The 13,259-nt window shown below is 39.8% G+C and overlaps 1 protein-coding gene across 1 annotated transcript in view; it reads right to left on the bottom strand.

The window, feature by feature from the left end:
• Window positions 1–5,339: 5,339 nt before the first annotated feature.
• arid3c (AT rich interactive domain 3C (BRIGHT-like)) overlaps window positions 5,340–13,259 on the bottom strand; it is a 111,363-nt gene continuing 103,443 nt past the window's right edge. The window contains exon 8 of the mRNA XM_051950699.1: window positions 5,340–12,636. Coding sequence (XP_051806659.1) covers window positions 12,461–12,636 — 176 coding nt within the window. The 3' untranslated portion in view covers window positions 5,340–12,460. The remainder of the gene's footprint in view (window positions 12,637–13,259) is intronic.

Genomic DNA, 13,259 nt, shown 5'->3' with positions numbered 1-13,259 from the left:
GAAAAAATATTAAAAGTGACCTAGTTAGGCCAAGCCGGTTAGAATAAACTGCAAAGTGAAAAAATTCCATTACTGCTGTGCTAATTTATAGGATGTATACCCTTTGCTGTCCATTTATGAACTTCATGAAGAGGCAACTTCATAGGTCGTAGATACTGGGACCTTTAAAGAAGAGATGAAGGAAAGCAAATTTTGAGGTACTGCACATAATGTCACTAAATGGGATTTGCACGAATAACAATTGAATCTTGACATCACTCCATTTGGAATAAGCTAATTTTTATATATTATAGCTTTAGCATATTTAATGAAGTCGCCCAAAATTTGATCTTCAAACTATACATATGTTAAGTTTTACATGTACTGGAAGTACACTGAGGTAGGCTGAATTTTCTATGTATTTTTTAAAAATTCTCGTTTTGTTTGCCATCACTTTTGAGCAAGGGCGTCAGTTTGTTTTTAAAAGTGTGGGGGGGGGGGGGGGGGGGACGAAGACCACAGCACTTTGAGAAAATGTCGAAGAACGGCGGCAAAATGCCACAAGTTGGTCTCAAACTCACAACCACCGCACCAGAGGCGGAGGCTCAAACTGTTGAGCTATCGGTACATGCGGGTAGAGGGGTCTGTGGGCCGCTATAGTACTAATTCTCCCGGCCGAAATTGTGCCTCTGCACGCCTCTGGTCGGAGCTTCCACTTGGCACAGGCGCAAATTTAGCATCTGCACGTTTTTAGGGTCCGAGCACCGAGGGTGCGAAGGACAGGCGGTGCCAGGGCACCGACTGTCCAAGGCACCAGCGGTGCCAAGGACCCTATTGAAACCCTAGGGTTTATTATTATTATTATTATTATTATTATTATTATTATTTTTTTTTTTTTTCTCCCGTAAAGTAAATTGGCTTTTTGGCGGCCTTATCATACTCCAAAACGCGTGAAATTTGGCATGCACATCAGGACTGGCGAAAAATTTGATATTTTATGGGAGTTGCGCATGTGCGTGGCAAAATGGCTCTATAGCGCCACCTGCAAACTTGAAAAAGTAGTCATTAGGCCAACTGCCACAATGTTTCATGTACAGCTACAATATTTGGTGGGCATATGCAGAACATCTGGACACACCAAAAAGTCAATTACAGCCACGCCCTAAACCCAACAGGAAGTCGGCCACCTTCAATTTGCTGTAAATTTTTCAAACTTAATCGCTCCTCGGGAAATGACTTGCCTTTTTGGCGGCCTTATCATGAACCAAAACGCGTGAAATTTGGCGTGCACATCAGGACTGGCGAAAAATTTGATATTTTATGGGAGTTGCGCATATGTGTGAAAAAATGGCTCTATAGCGCCACCTGCAAAATTGAAACAGTGGTCATTAGGCCAACTTCCACAATGTTTTATTTACAGCTACAATATTTGGTGGGCATATGCACCACATCAGGACACACCAAAAAGTCAATCACAGCCACACCCTAAACCCAACAGGAAGTCGGCCATCTTGAATTTGCTGTACATTTGTCAAAATTTATAGCTCCTAGTGGATAAGTCTGAGAGAACTGAAATTTGGCCAGTACATGCACCAGACCTTTCTGATGAAAAGTTATCAAAAACTCAACCAGAAGCCAAAAGGTGTGGCCATGGCGGAGCCTCAAACAACTGATCCTTCGCCATGAAACAGGAATTGGTGTCTAATTCTTCTCAACATGCTCCAATCTGCCTGAAACTTTACATGTATGATGACAGTCCTGTCCTGATGTCATCCACATAGGGATATTCATTGACAGTCATAGCGCCACCTTGTGGTTTCAGGAAATAGACATCTTTTACACTTTCATGCCCTATTGTTACCCGGTTGATCATATTCACTTCAAATGCAGTGACAACAGCCTAAACACATTGATGATGCATCCCAGTGAAAATGGTGACTTGTCATCAAAGGGCGTGTCTGTGGCGGCCAAACCAATTTCGATGTTTCGCCATGAAAATTTAACGATTCATATCTCAGCTGAACAACATCCTATCTGCCTCAGACTTCACATGCTGGATACCAGGTCCAGTCTGAACACATCCACACTCATAAATTTTGAAAAAGTCATAGCGCCACCTGTTGGTAATAGTAAGTTTAAGGCCTTATATTTTCAGGTACAATGGCCCCAAACTTGGTGATATCATGCTGGAAATTGGTCAGTCGAGTCTTCACCTCTTGACAATCCCACACTGTGAAGGGTGTGACATTTCATGTAACGCTGTTGCCGTAGCAACCAAATATCGCCATGAAAAACAAAGCCCTTTCTGACAGGTTAGGAATACTCCAATGCTCACAAAAATTACCACACACATCACCATTGACCCAAGGAACAACACTGTATGCATCTCGGCACTGCACATGCTATAGCGCCCCCTACAGTATTTTTAACAAACAGCCCCCCCAGCACGTTTCACCTACATCCATGAAATTTGGGAGGCTTATAGAGCACATCAGGACGCACAAAAAAGCCTCTTGGAGCCATGTCCTAAACCCAACAGGAAGTCGGCCATCTTGGATTAATTGTGAGATTTTTGATGATTTTTCTCATTTTTGAGAGTTAATACCTCCTGGGGGATAATTCCAGGAGACCTGAAATTTTGTCAGTCCACACAGCAGGACTTGGTTTGGAAAAGTTATCAAAAGTTTAACCAGAAGCCAAATGGCGTGGCCATGGCGACCATCAGCGTTTTGATGCTTCGCCATGAAACATCAACTGCTGTATAACTCTCCTCTGCATGCTCCAATCTGCCTCAAACTTTCCATGTGTGATCACAATCCAATCCTGATCACATCTACAGGCCAACAGACACTCTCAGTCGCAGCGCCACCTGATGGAGGGACAGTAAATGCTGTATAACTGGCCTCTACATGATCAAATCAGCCTGAAACTTTTCATGAGTGATCAGAGTCCAGCCCTCATCACATCCACTGTTTGAAATACACTCTGAGTTACAGCGCCACCTGGTGGATAGACAGGAAATGCTCTATAACTGCTCTGAACATGCTACAGTCTGGCTGAAATTTTAAATGTATGATTGGACTCTGGTCCAGATGCGATTCAGAGGCCGACATACACTCTCAGTCACAGCGCCACCTGGTGGACGTGCGTGGATTCACGACCAGCGTGGATGCGAGGACCCGTCCATCGCTGCTTGCAGCTTTAATTTTTGTTTTGTTTTTTTTAACCTCACGAAGGTGTGCTGCGTGTCTGTGCAACTCTCGGCCGAGTACGGATGGTGCGTTCAGGAGCGTCGGAATTTTCTATACTACTGAAAATAACTGGGTTTACAATGGCTTACATGTGAAGAATTTGAATGTGTTGGAGACAAAATGACCCCTGTCAAAAAGTCGGGGGGACACGTCCCCACCGTCCCCCCCTAAACTGACGCCTATGCTTCTGAGCCTCATGACTTTATAGGTACAGAAGATAGATAATGAAATTTTCAAGGATGAAAACATTTTTTAAACAATGTTTTGAGCTAGGGGCTGCACAGTGGAGTAGTGGTTAGCTAGCCTAGCCATGGTAGATCCCATGTTTCTGACGGCACCAATCAACGCAACGAATAGGCTGACGTGGTTCCGAGAGCACCGGCGGATTGTGTGGCTAAGTCCCGTTAGCTTCCCAACCAGCGGAGCCGCGGAGCCAAATGGTATATTAAGGATTTGCCATATCCCGTCGGCATAAGTCCAAATACGTCTTTCATCTCAATGAAACACTTAAGTGCCGTCCTTTGTTTATCTTTCAAGTTGAATTTTAGCTTCAAATCTTTAAGGGCTGTGGCCAAAGCCGAGTCCAAAGATAACTGTTTATTGTGCGCCGGTTGTTTCTGTCAGAATCGTCGCGCCTCTGTCGTCACTTCGTTACGCCCGCCTTCTGACTCTACACTTCATGGTGATTGGTCCGGCCAGTTTTAGGAGAATCCAGCCTCGAGCCTTATGGAGGGCAACTAGACCCACCCTGGCAGAGAATTAAATTCGTTACCGTGGGTTGTCTAGCGCGACTAGGCTAGTGGTTAGCACTTTAACCTTGCAGCAAGAAAATCCCTGGTTCAAATCCCGGCCTGGGCCTGGGATCTTTCTGCATGGAGTTTGCATGTTCTCCCTGTGCATGTGTGGGTTTTCTCCAGGTACTCCGGCTTCCTCCCACAGTCCAAAAATATGCTGAGGTTCATTGATTACTCTAAATTGCCCGTAGGTGTGATTGTTTGTCTGTATATGTAGCCCTGCGACAGACTGGCGACCTGTCCAGGGAGTCCCCTGCCTTCGTCCGAGTCAGCTGGGATAGACTCCAGCATCCCCCGCGACCCAAGTGAGGATAAAGCGGTGTATAGAGAATGGATGGATGTTTTGAGCTATGAGCTATAAACTGCAACCAAATCAATTTTCCATCCAGTCCAGGTGTCACAACCTAAAGACAAAGTTGTATTTTTGTTCAGCATATTTTTTTCTTAGAGCAACAATATCAAGAAAATGATCTGCCGAGTCCTTGCTGAAGGAAAACACCAACCGCTTCAGCAGCGAGCACAAACTTGCACCGTGTTTCTTCAGAGCTACTTTGAGGTGGTACAATCCAGAGTCGTGCTCTGTGAGGAACGTCAGAGTCCTGATGCAGAAGCAAATGCAATTATTATCAAATTATGCAATTATTATCAAATAATTCACTGAAGAAAACTTTAAAAAGTGCATTTTTGGTAAACTTTCAAGGCTCAAATTAGCATGTGTGATATGGGTGACATGGGTCAGAACAAGTTACAGACAATGAAAGGTCTCACTTTAACCACATTGTGATAATAGGTGAATCTTCTAGTGTCAAAACAATTTTCTACTATTGGCTTATTTCAACACTCAAAATATCTAAACTGAAATTCTGTTTACTCAAGGAGATGAAACCATCTAATTTCCTGTGCCATAGAAAAGAAAAGTGTTAGACAGGAAGATTCACAATTCATAATTCTACCAAACAACAACTTAACACTACCTGAGTGGAATTTAAGAGACTACCAAACAAGTACTAAATAATGCACACAGATCAATGTGATTTGTTTGTATGTGAACATCAATGTTGTTTTTCCATTTCACAGCCATAAGATACCTTCACGAGTGTTAAAATATGAAAAAAAAAACTATGTTAGAATACTGTTTAAATAGAAAATAATCAGGGCTAGAGGATGAGCCTGGTATCACAATGTAGGTAAAAACAGTACACATACCCAGTCTGATCCACTGAAATGATGTGCGGTATAGCCTGCTGCAGTAATGACATTCTGGCCACAATAGCATGCTATAATGGAGAGAACAAGTAACGCAGAAAGCTTTCACTTAAATTAAAAGCATGATTTTATTTCTAAATACGCTACAAGTCAAATGGCAAAACACCTCTTTCATCTCTTTTTCTGTACATTGTGAACCCCTGAGCACCACAATCCAGCATTCCCATAATGCACTGGATTCATCCAACAAAAGGGAAATAAAAGAAACATCTACAGCTTCATACACAGCTAATAAAGCAATTAGTGTCTAAAATCTACCAGCATAGCATAACCAAAATACAAAGTAAACACATGTTTGATTACATAAGTCATTTCATTTTTTTTTCCATTTAGACCTGTCACCTTTATTTTGCTTATTTTGATCTGTAATTGATTATGACCTAGAAATGAAGTGTGTGGTCACAGCTAGAAAAGCTCTTTGGTGAGAAGAATGCTAGTGATCCCATGCATGTTACGTGAAGTGTTCAGAGATTGGCCTCATTTAGTGCAGGAGGAGGGGCTAAGAAAGAGACAGTTACGCTGAGACTGGGCTGCCTTATCAGGAACACATGGACCATGAAAGCAGAAAATATATCCTGTCTTGAATGGACCATAGTCATCATTCTACATAATCCTCAATAGCAGTCTCACAGAAATTTCAGAATTTCAGCTTTGTAAAATTTCCCATTATAGTGAATTAAAAACAAACAAACAAACAAACAAACAAATAAACTCATTAGGTAGGAGGCAAACTCCTTAGCAACTTCAAAGGTGAAAAGGTTTGGTTAGGCATGTGTTAAGAAAAAAAACAACACAATATATACACTGACAAAGAAAGTTCTCTTCCATTTAAGTTTGTACAGTAATTAAACACAAAATCAAAGCTTGCTTCCTCACTCACTGACTGAATATTTGTTTGTATTGATTCTGTGATTATCTGCACGGACTTCAGTTAATCGTTCTTCTGTTTTTATTTTGTAATTACTCACCTTCATGCACTCCAGGCTGTCTTACTTCCTGCCTTTGTTAGTTTCTGGCTAGTTTTGTGTAACACCTGAGTTCAATCCTCCAATCGATCATCTCTGTATATATACTCTTAGCAGCATACTACTCAGTTACCAGACAGTGTTTACACTATCAGTGATTTGACCGTCCTTCTTTTCCTTGTGTTTTGTATTGAGAAATTTGCCTGGAAAACATGTAATTTGTCACCAAAGTTTGCCAGTAGTGCTTAACTTATAGTAACCCAATGGTAAAAAAAATTGCAGTTTATGCTTGCCATAGTCAACAACAGCCTGCCATGGTTACCTTTGTGTTAACCATGGCAGCGTTGTTGCAAATTTGCAGCAAGATCACATTTTTATATGTACATTACATTTGTGACAAACTTGTGGTGAACTTCTGACTTTATGGGAAATGTGTGGCAGGTTTGCTGTGATTTTACTGCTTGCAGCATGTTCTTTGCGTGGACATGCATGTGAATGTTTTTGCTCTACAGTCGACTGTTGATCTGTCCAGGGTGTACTTTACCTCTTGCCCAGTGTCAGTTGTGATAGACCTCCCTGTGAGTATGTATAACTGATAAATGGAAGAAGTCCATCCCAAGTTAGCCACAAACCTAATTTTCACTGTTGCAAAAATGTAATGACAACTTCTGAGCATGAACCTGACATTTTTGTAAAGGGATTTAAAAAAAAAAACTGAGATGGATGATGGACTACCTGCCTATGCTATCCAGCATTTGGGTCTTTCTGTCCTTACCTGATGCTATTAGAGACAGTGGTGGAAGACACGTTTTTTGGTAAAAGTCATGATTTTCGTACTTCAGACATCTACTATTTGACACCTTAAAAATCTCTAAGAAAATTGCCTGCTGCTAGTGAGGTTGTTAGAATTTACCAGCATGGCAAATGATGAACTGAATCAAAAACATTACTCCAGAATCACCCACGTGACACTCTTTATAAAGTGTGTGCTACAGAGTTGTGAAGTGGGAGAAGCAGCCAGTTCAGGAAGTAATCTATCCCCAGCTTTCTTTCGATGATCTCCTCATTGCTGACAACACAGGAACAGCAGAGCTTTCTGGACAATTTAATGGGCCTTCAGGTTGGTATTATGGCCATCAGTTGAAATTACAGCAACTTTGTATGACAGTTTGGTTGGTAGGTGGACATAAAGACTAAAGCACCCTTGGGCCTCAGGAGCTGTTGCTATGGAGTAATCAGAGGTGCAAATTTCACATTTTTTTGAAGCTACATTTAAAAACAGATAATTTGTCACTGTCAGCCAAAACTGTCTTTTTAAGTAATTTTCTTACCCTTATACCCTTATGGGCATTTTTGTCAGTGCCTTCCCAAACTGTACCAAAACTATTAATAATTGTCATCTTCATTTTAAATAGGGTAGTGGTTTAAAAAAACGTACTGGGTATAGTCAGAATTAAGAAAAGACTGGATATTGACAGACTTTTGTGTCTTGATGAGCTTCCACTGAGATATATCAAACATCATCAGAGAAAAAGTACTGGACGTACTTCCAGGGCCCTCTGTACCTAAAATAACTTCTCCCAATTAGCAACCCTGTTAATGTAGGATAAATATGTGTAAATGTCTGAGAAAGATAAATGTGGTTATCTGAGGTCTGAAGTGACCGAGCTCTGTAAGGACAACATAAACATCAATAGGGCTGGAACAATGCTCCATATTTTTTCAAACTAGGGAGGTCTATCTAGTCCAGCTACTTTAACAAAAGTCTATTAATATGTATATCATTTTCAGTAATCAAAGATGAAACATTAAGTGCATGTGTAAAAAGGACTTTCGTTTTTGGACCTTTGCTGCATCTATCTGCACAACTGTCTGATTGCTAAAGAACACATTTTAAGTGAACACACGAACAGCACAACCACTTTTAACAGCTCAACTAACAGTTGATAGGTCAGCTCATCTTATTGGCTGACGATTGTCCTCTGCTGCACGATTGCGTTTGTACAATTTCAACATTACAATCTATACATACACTCACAATATATCATTGGCTTGAACAGTACACAACCTTAAAAATTACACAGTCATCACGAAACTGAACTACTTGTGGCATTTTAAATCAACTGAGAGCAATCTGCATGAATAATCCTGCACAGTGAGGCAGACAACCAAAAGCACACAAACAGGCTGTTCTCTGATGTTTTATCAGTATTCAAACTACAAATGTTTGTCTCTTTCTGTTGCTTGATGGTTGCATTAAAAAAGGTCATTAAAAACCAAACTTATTATATTAATTCATTCATGTTCCAAGAATATGAATATGTACAATAAATTAATCTTGGCCTACCCATTGATATGATTTTGTGCACCGAAGTGTGTTGCTAGAGAGTTTAAGTTTTGTGGGTCAGAAAAATCTCTAAGATTCCCAGGAGAATGGGAAATATTTGAAACAAGATGTGGAGCAAGTGAAATTGTCAAACCAAGTAGGACTGAATATTGAGAACTGCAATTCTGTTTATTCTCTACCAGAAATGTACTCCTAATAGAAAACTCTTTCTAAATGTCCTCAAACACATCTTTGACATTTCTTGTTCCGTCAGCCAATGATATACTCGGTGATAATGTGGCCTAATACATTGGTTCATTGGTTTGTCTGTTGGGTCCTAATCTAGAAACAGTATGAGTGACAGTAAGTACTCAGAGGTTCCCTCATGGGTAGCTTTTCAACTGCATCTTGGAATCTAACAGAGAAATCTGCTAAAACATCACCACACAAACACATGAGGTCAATATCTTTATATGATCAGCTATATGTACTTCTGTGTATTAAATCAAACTTAATTTATGGCAGGAAATCTCTAACTCTAAGACCGTTGGACTCACCCCACCATCCTCCACCCCCACTGCTAACAAGAAAAAACTAACAAGTGATGGCCAATCAATGTTACAAGCTATTCACGTTTTTATGCAGGTTGGATTCATTTTGACAGCTGGCTGTCTCTAGGCTGTGTTGTCAGCACCACACCCAATGTAAAAGTACTTTCAACATTTCTAAACCTTTCGTATAATCTACAGGTTTGTTTTTTTTGGGTTTTTTTTTTTTTTTTTTCACTGAAAAGCATTTTGTGTTCACAAAATACATGGATATGAAACATTGTGAATATACAAGCAATTAAGATTGTGGACATGCTGATTGGCACAGTCTGTAACAGATGAGGTAGATGTGTGTCAATAAAATATTCTCCTCTTTGGTGTAATCATACAAAATATGAAAAAAGGGGGGAAAAATCCAGTGGTCTGTTAAAGCAAAACATTGATTTCAAGTGAACGTACAATACAAACAAATTAAATTTATGAGGTATATTTTGTATTCATAATATACTATGACTATATACAAGTAAATCGATGAGGTATCTGCGTTCAAGAGGACTCTTTGTAAGATTTTGCATCCAAAGTGGTGAAGCTGAATGCAACACTAGCAGGATCAAATATAAAACACAATAAATAAAATCTGCAGTTAAATGCTTTAACAGAAATATTAAAAACTCATATATCTTCAAACTGGTTCCCATTTTTCTTCACAACAAAGAAAATATAGATCTTTTGAAAATAGAGAAAATAACAATAAAATACAGAACTGAAAGAGGGAGACGCTCTCTGATGTAAGACACAAGTGCATTAATAAAAACAGAAACCTGGATCCTATGCACAATATAAAACCACTGTGTGACAAATCACTTTTTCTCTTTGTGTGTCCTGCTGTCACCTCCTTTGATGTCTGTTCACCTGCTGCATACAGACTGAAGTGGTCTATTCTTTCCTGTCAGTCACTTCTCTAGGAATCCAAAGCCATTTCAGGACTTTCCTGATTCAGTTCTTCACTCGGCTTCATGGCCTGTATTTCCACCAGCATCACAAGCTTTGTGCTTCTGTCTTACGTTAACATCAACATTTGCTACATGGTAATGGTCCTGACTTTTGCCAGTATGCATTGCAGAAGATTTCTTCACAGAACAATGCAATCACATAGGCTGAGGGTATACCGCACTCAGCCTCAGTAGAGATTAAGTAAGTATTTCTGACCACAACCACAATAGTGGAGCAATGCTGACTGCAACATTTGCTCAAATGAATGAAGAAAACGCTGTACCTGAAAAATCATTGTCATCAAATCAAATTAACTGGAGGCTATCACTTTACACTCTTGAAGGCAGAGAAGACAAGTTTTAAAATGTAATGTATAGAAACACACTTCTCTAGAAAGAATATGTGTGATCTGGACTAAAACGTTTATTTTTAGTGTAGTTTGTTTTCATACTTTGAGATTCGTACTCAACAAATAATTTATTCTGTGGTCAAAAAATGTTCTTGAGATAAGGAATCCGTCATGCCATTAAGTGAAATACCAAGTGGTTTTCCATAATAAAGGGCTTCCACGAAATGTAATACTAATGGTCATATTGGACATCCATATACAGGAGCTGTGAACAGCCCTTTGCTATTTTACATGTGCACCACGGCTATATCAGTAGATCAAAACGACATGATTAGTTGTAACTAATCATGTCGTTTTGATACTCTGTAGAGCGGTGTGTGTGGCTGAAAAGGGTTCTTTCATCCCTAGTAATTGTTAGATTTCTCTGTGTAGCTCATGATCTGGACAAGTTACAGTGGATAATAATCTATGGCTATACATCTGATCAGCACTTAATAACTTAATACCTGTATCCAAAATTCATATTATAAACTCATCTTGTGAAAAAGTGTTTTTTGAATGTGGTATTTATGTTGCAGAGTACAATACACAAAAGTGAGTACTGCACAAAACTACTCCCTACAACCTATAAAATATTGTACAAAAAGTACCCAAAAAGCATCTGGTAAACTGATAAGATGCTGTAATTTCCCCAGGGCCCCAGATCCTAAGGAACCCCAAGTTATATATATGTCAACTATCTTGGAGCAATTTGAGAAATTTATTTCACATTGAAGTCAATTCAATTGAATTTAAGTCACTTTGCATTCAGTTTATATGATGCACCACTAAAGCACACTGGAAAACCTTATTGTTTAAGGGCCCTTCAGGTAGAGGGACTCTGGATCAATGTGTAGTTTTACCATATAATTGTCACATGTTTATGTGGTGCATTTTCTTCTCGAGCTGTGATTATTAAAATGACCACAAACTAACTGACATACAGCAAACTTTGGGCACAGCAGAATTTCACTGTAATACTGGTTGGTTTCTGAAGGACTCTTAACAAATGTGATCTGATCATGATAATAGTCATACTAGCATACAGTACGGGATTGGGACATACTGTAGTAAGCTTGGTTCCATCATCCTAGTAACAAGTTAACACCAGCTGCTGAATTTTAGTAGACTGACCATGTTTAAGAGAAGAGAGTAGTAAACCACATAAATTCACATAATACAATTTCACTTTGCTACTTTGTGGATGTACATATGCACCATTCTTTCTAGCCTTGTTGTGACTGTGTGTTGACACACAATTAACTAACTGTCCAATGGAAAGCTGAGCTTCACATATGGCACTGCTAAGTAGTCTAAATATCCTTTCTACAGAAAACAATATGATTTCCACTGATATGCTTTGTCTGTTTGTATTCATACTCTAATCTTCAGGCTGGATGAATAGTGCTAAAGCTTACCATTAATGCTGGACATGTTGGAGCAGCATTCTTTTCTTCTTTGGTATCATGCTGTAAGCAGTGAGCTTCTGAGGTCGGTCAGAAAGCCCATAAATACTGTCAAAAAACCATTGTTAGTTGCTGAAAGCTTGCTGCTCAGTTACATGTTTTTAATTGTGGGGGTTCACAGGAGGAAATCTTAGCTTGGCTTCATCCAGGTTGCACCTTAAGTTAAAGGGGGACCGTTTTAAACTGTTCCACACTGAATAGATGTCTATGAGGATATGAAAAACAATGTGAACATGTCCTCAAAACACAATGCTAATTCAGAATAGGAAGAGTGAGGAATGAGGAGGACAGGAAGATCTCTTACCAAAGTATCAAGTCTGTAAATCATTTGCTGCTTGTCAATCTGTTTGTTTGCAGACCCAAAATGAATGGATGGAGAGAAAGCCACAATCAAAAAACAACTCCAACTGCTTTGTGTCTTTGAGAAGAGGAATGGTCTCCGCCTTGGTGAGGTGACAAGGGGTGGTGAGGAGGAACAGGGAATTCAAGGGGAGGAGCATCTCTGTCCATGAAGTGAAGAAGAAGAGGATGATGAGGAGGAGGAGGAAGAGGAGGGCTGGAAGTGTGTAGGACTGGTCTTTCCCTGAGTCTGACAGCTGCTGTGTTTCCCACGGTGTCCCGTCATCCCTGCTATGGCTGACTGCCGAGCAAACAGGATGCCTGAGGAGCAAGCATCAAATTTTAGTCAGCCTCGCACTCACACTGTCCTGACTCCAGCAAATGACTTTAACACTGCTGCTCATCACTGTCTTTCTTCTTTGTGCCCCCTAGATAGTAATATTTTTCATTAAACAGAGTCGGGTTTACCAACAAACCAAAGGTTTACTGTCAAAATTTTTTGAAAGATGCAGCACTTCTATATATGTAGTGGCTTAAATATATTAATATTAATTCTAATAATATTGTAGGTACAGTTTTCCCCTATAAATTTAACAGGTCAGGATATCTTTCTATTAGTACTTGTAAAAATAACATCTACTGTATATCTGTCATGCAGACCTGCAGTATTCTAAAGACAGTGAACTGTCATCTTCAGCAGTAGTTGTTATATTTCAGCATCTAAAGCTCCAAATATATAGATGGATTAAAGTGGGTGTCCACTCGTGGCAGTCTGAGTTAGATCAAATCAACACTGTGGTTACTGAGCTCTGTCTCCCAAAGAGAAAGCACGGATATTATTTGACAGCCACCAAGTTTATACGCTGACAACAATGGCCTCTGTTAAAGCAGAAAGGCAGTAATTACTCCAAGACACAAGCTACCTCCATTCACACACAAACACA

This window comes from Acanthochromis polyacanthus, chromosome 7, assembly GCF_021347895.1.
Source record: "Acanthochromis polyacanthus isolate Apoly-LR-REF ecotype Palm Island chromosome 7, KAUST_Apoly_ChrSc, whole genome shotgun sequence".
In the NCBI taxonomy this organism is placed as follows: Eukaryota; Metazoa; Chordata; class Actinopteri; family Pomacentridae; genus Acanthochromis; species Acanthochromis polyacanthus.
The sequence above is the reverse complement of the archived record's forward strand: the minus strand, read 5'-3'. Positions and strand labels throughout refer to the sequence as shown.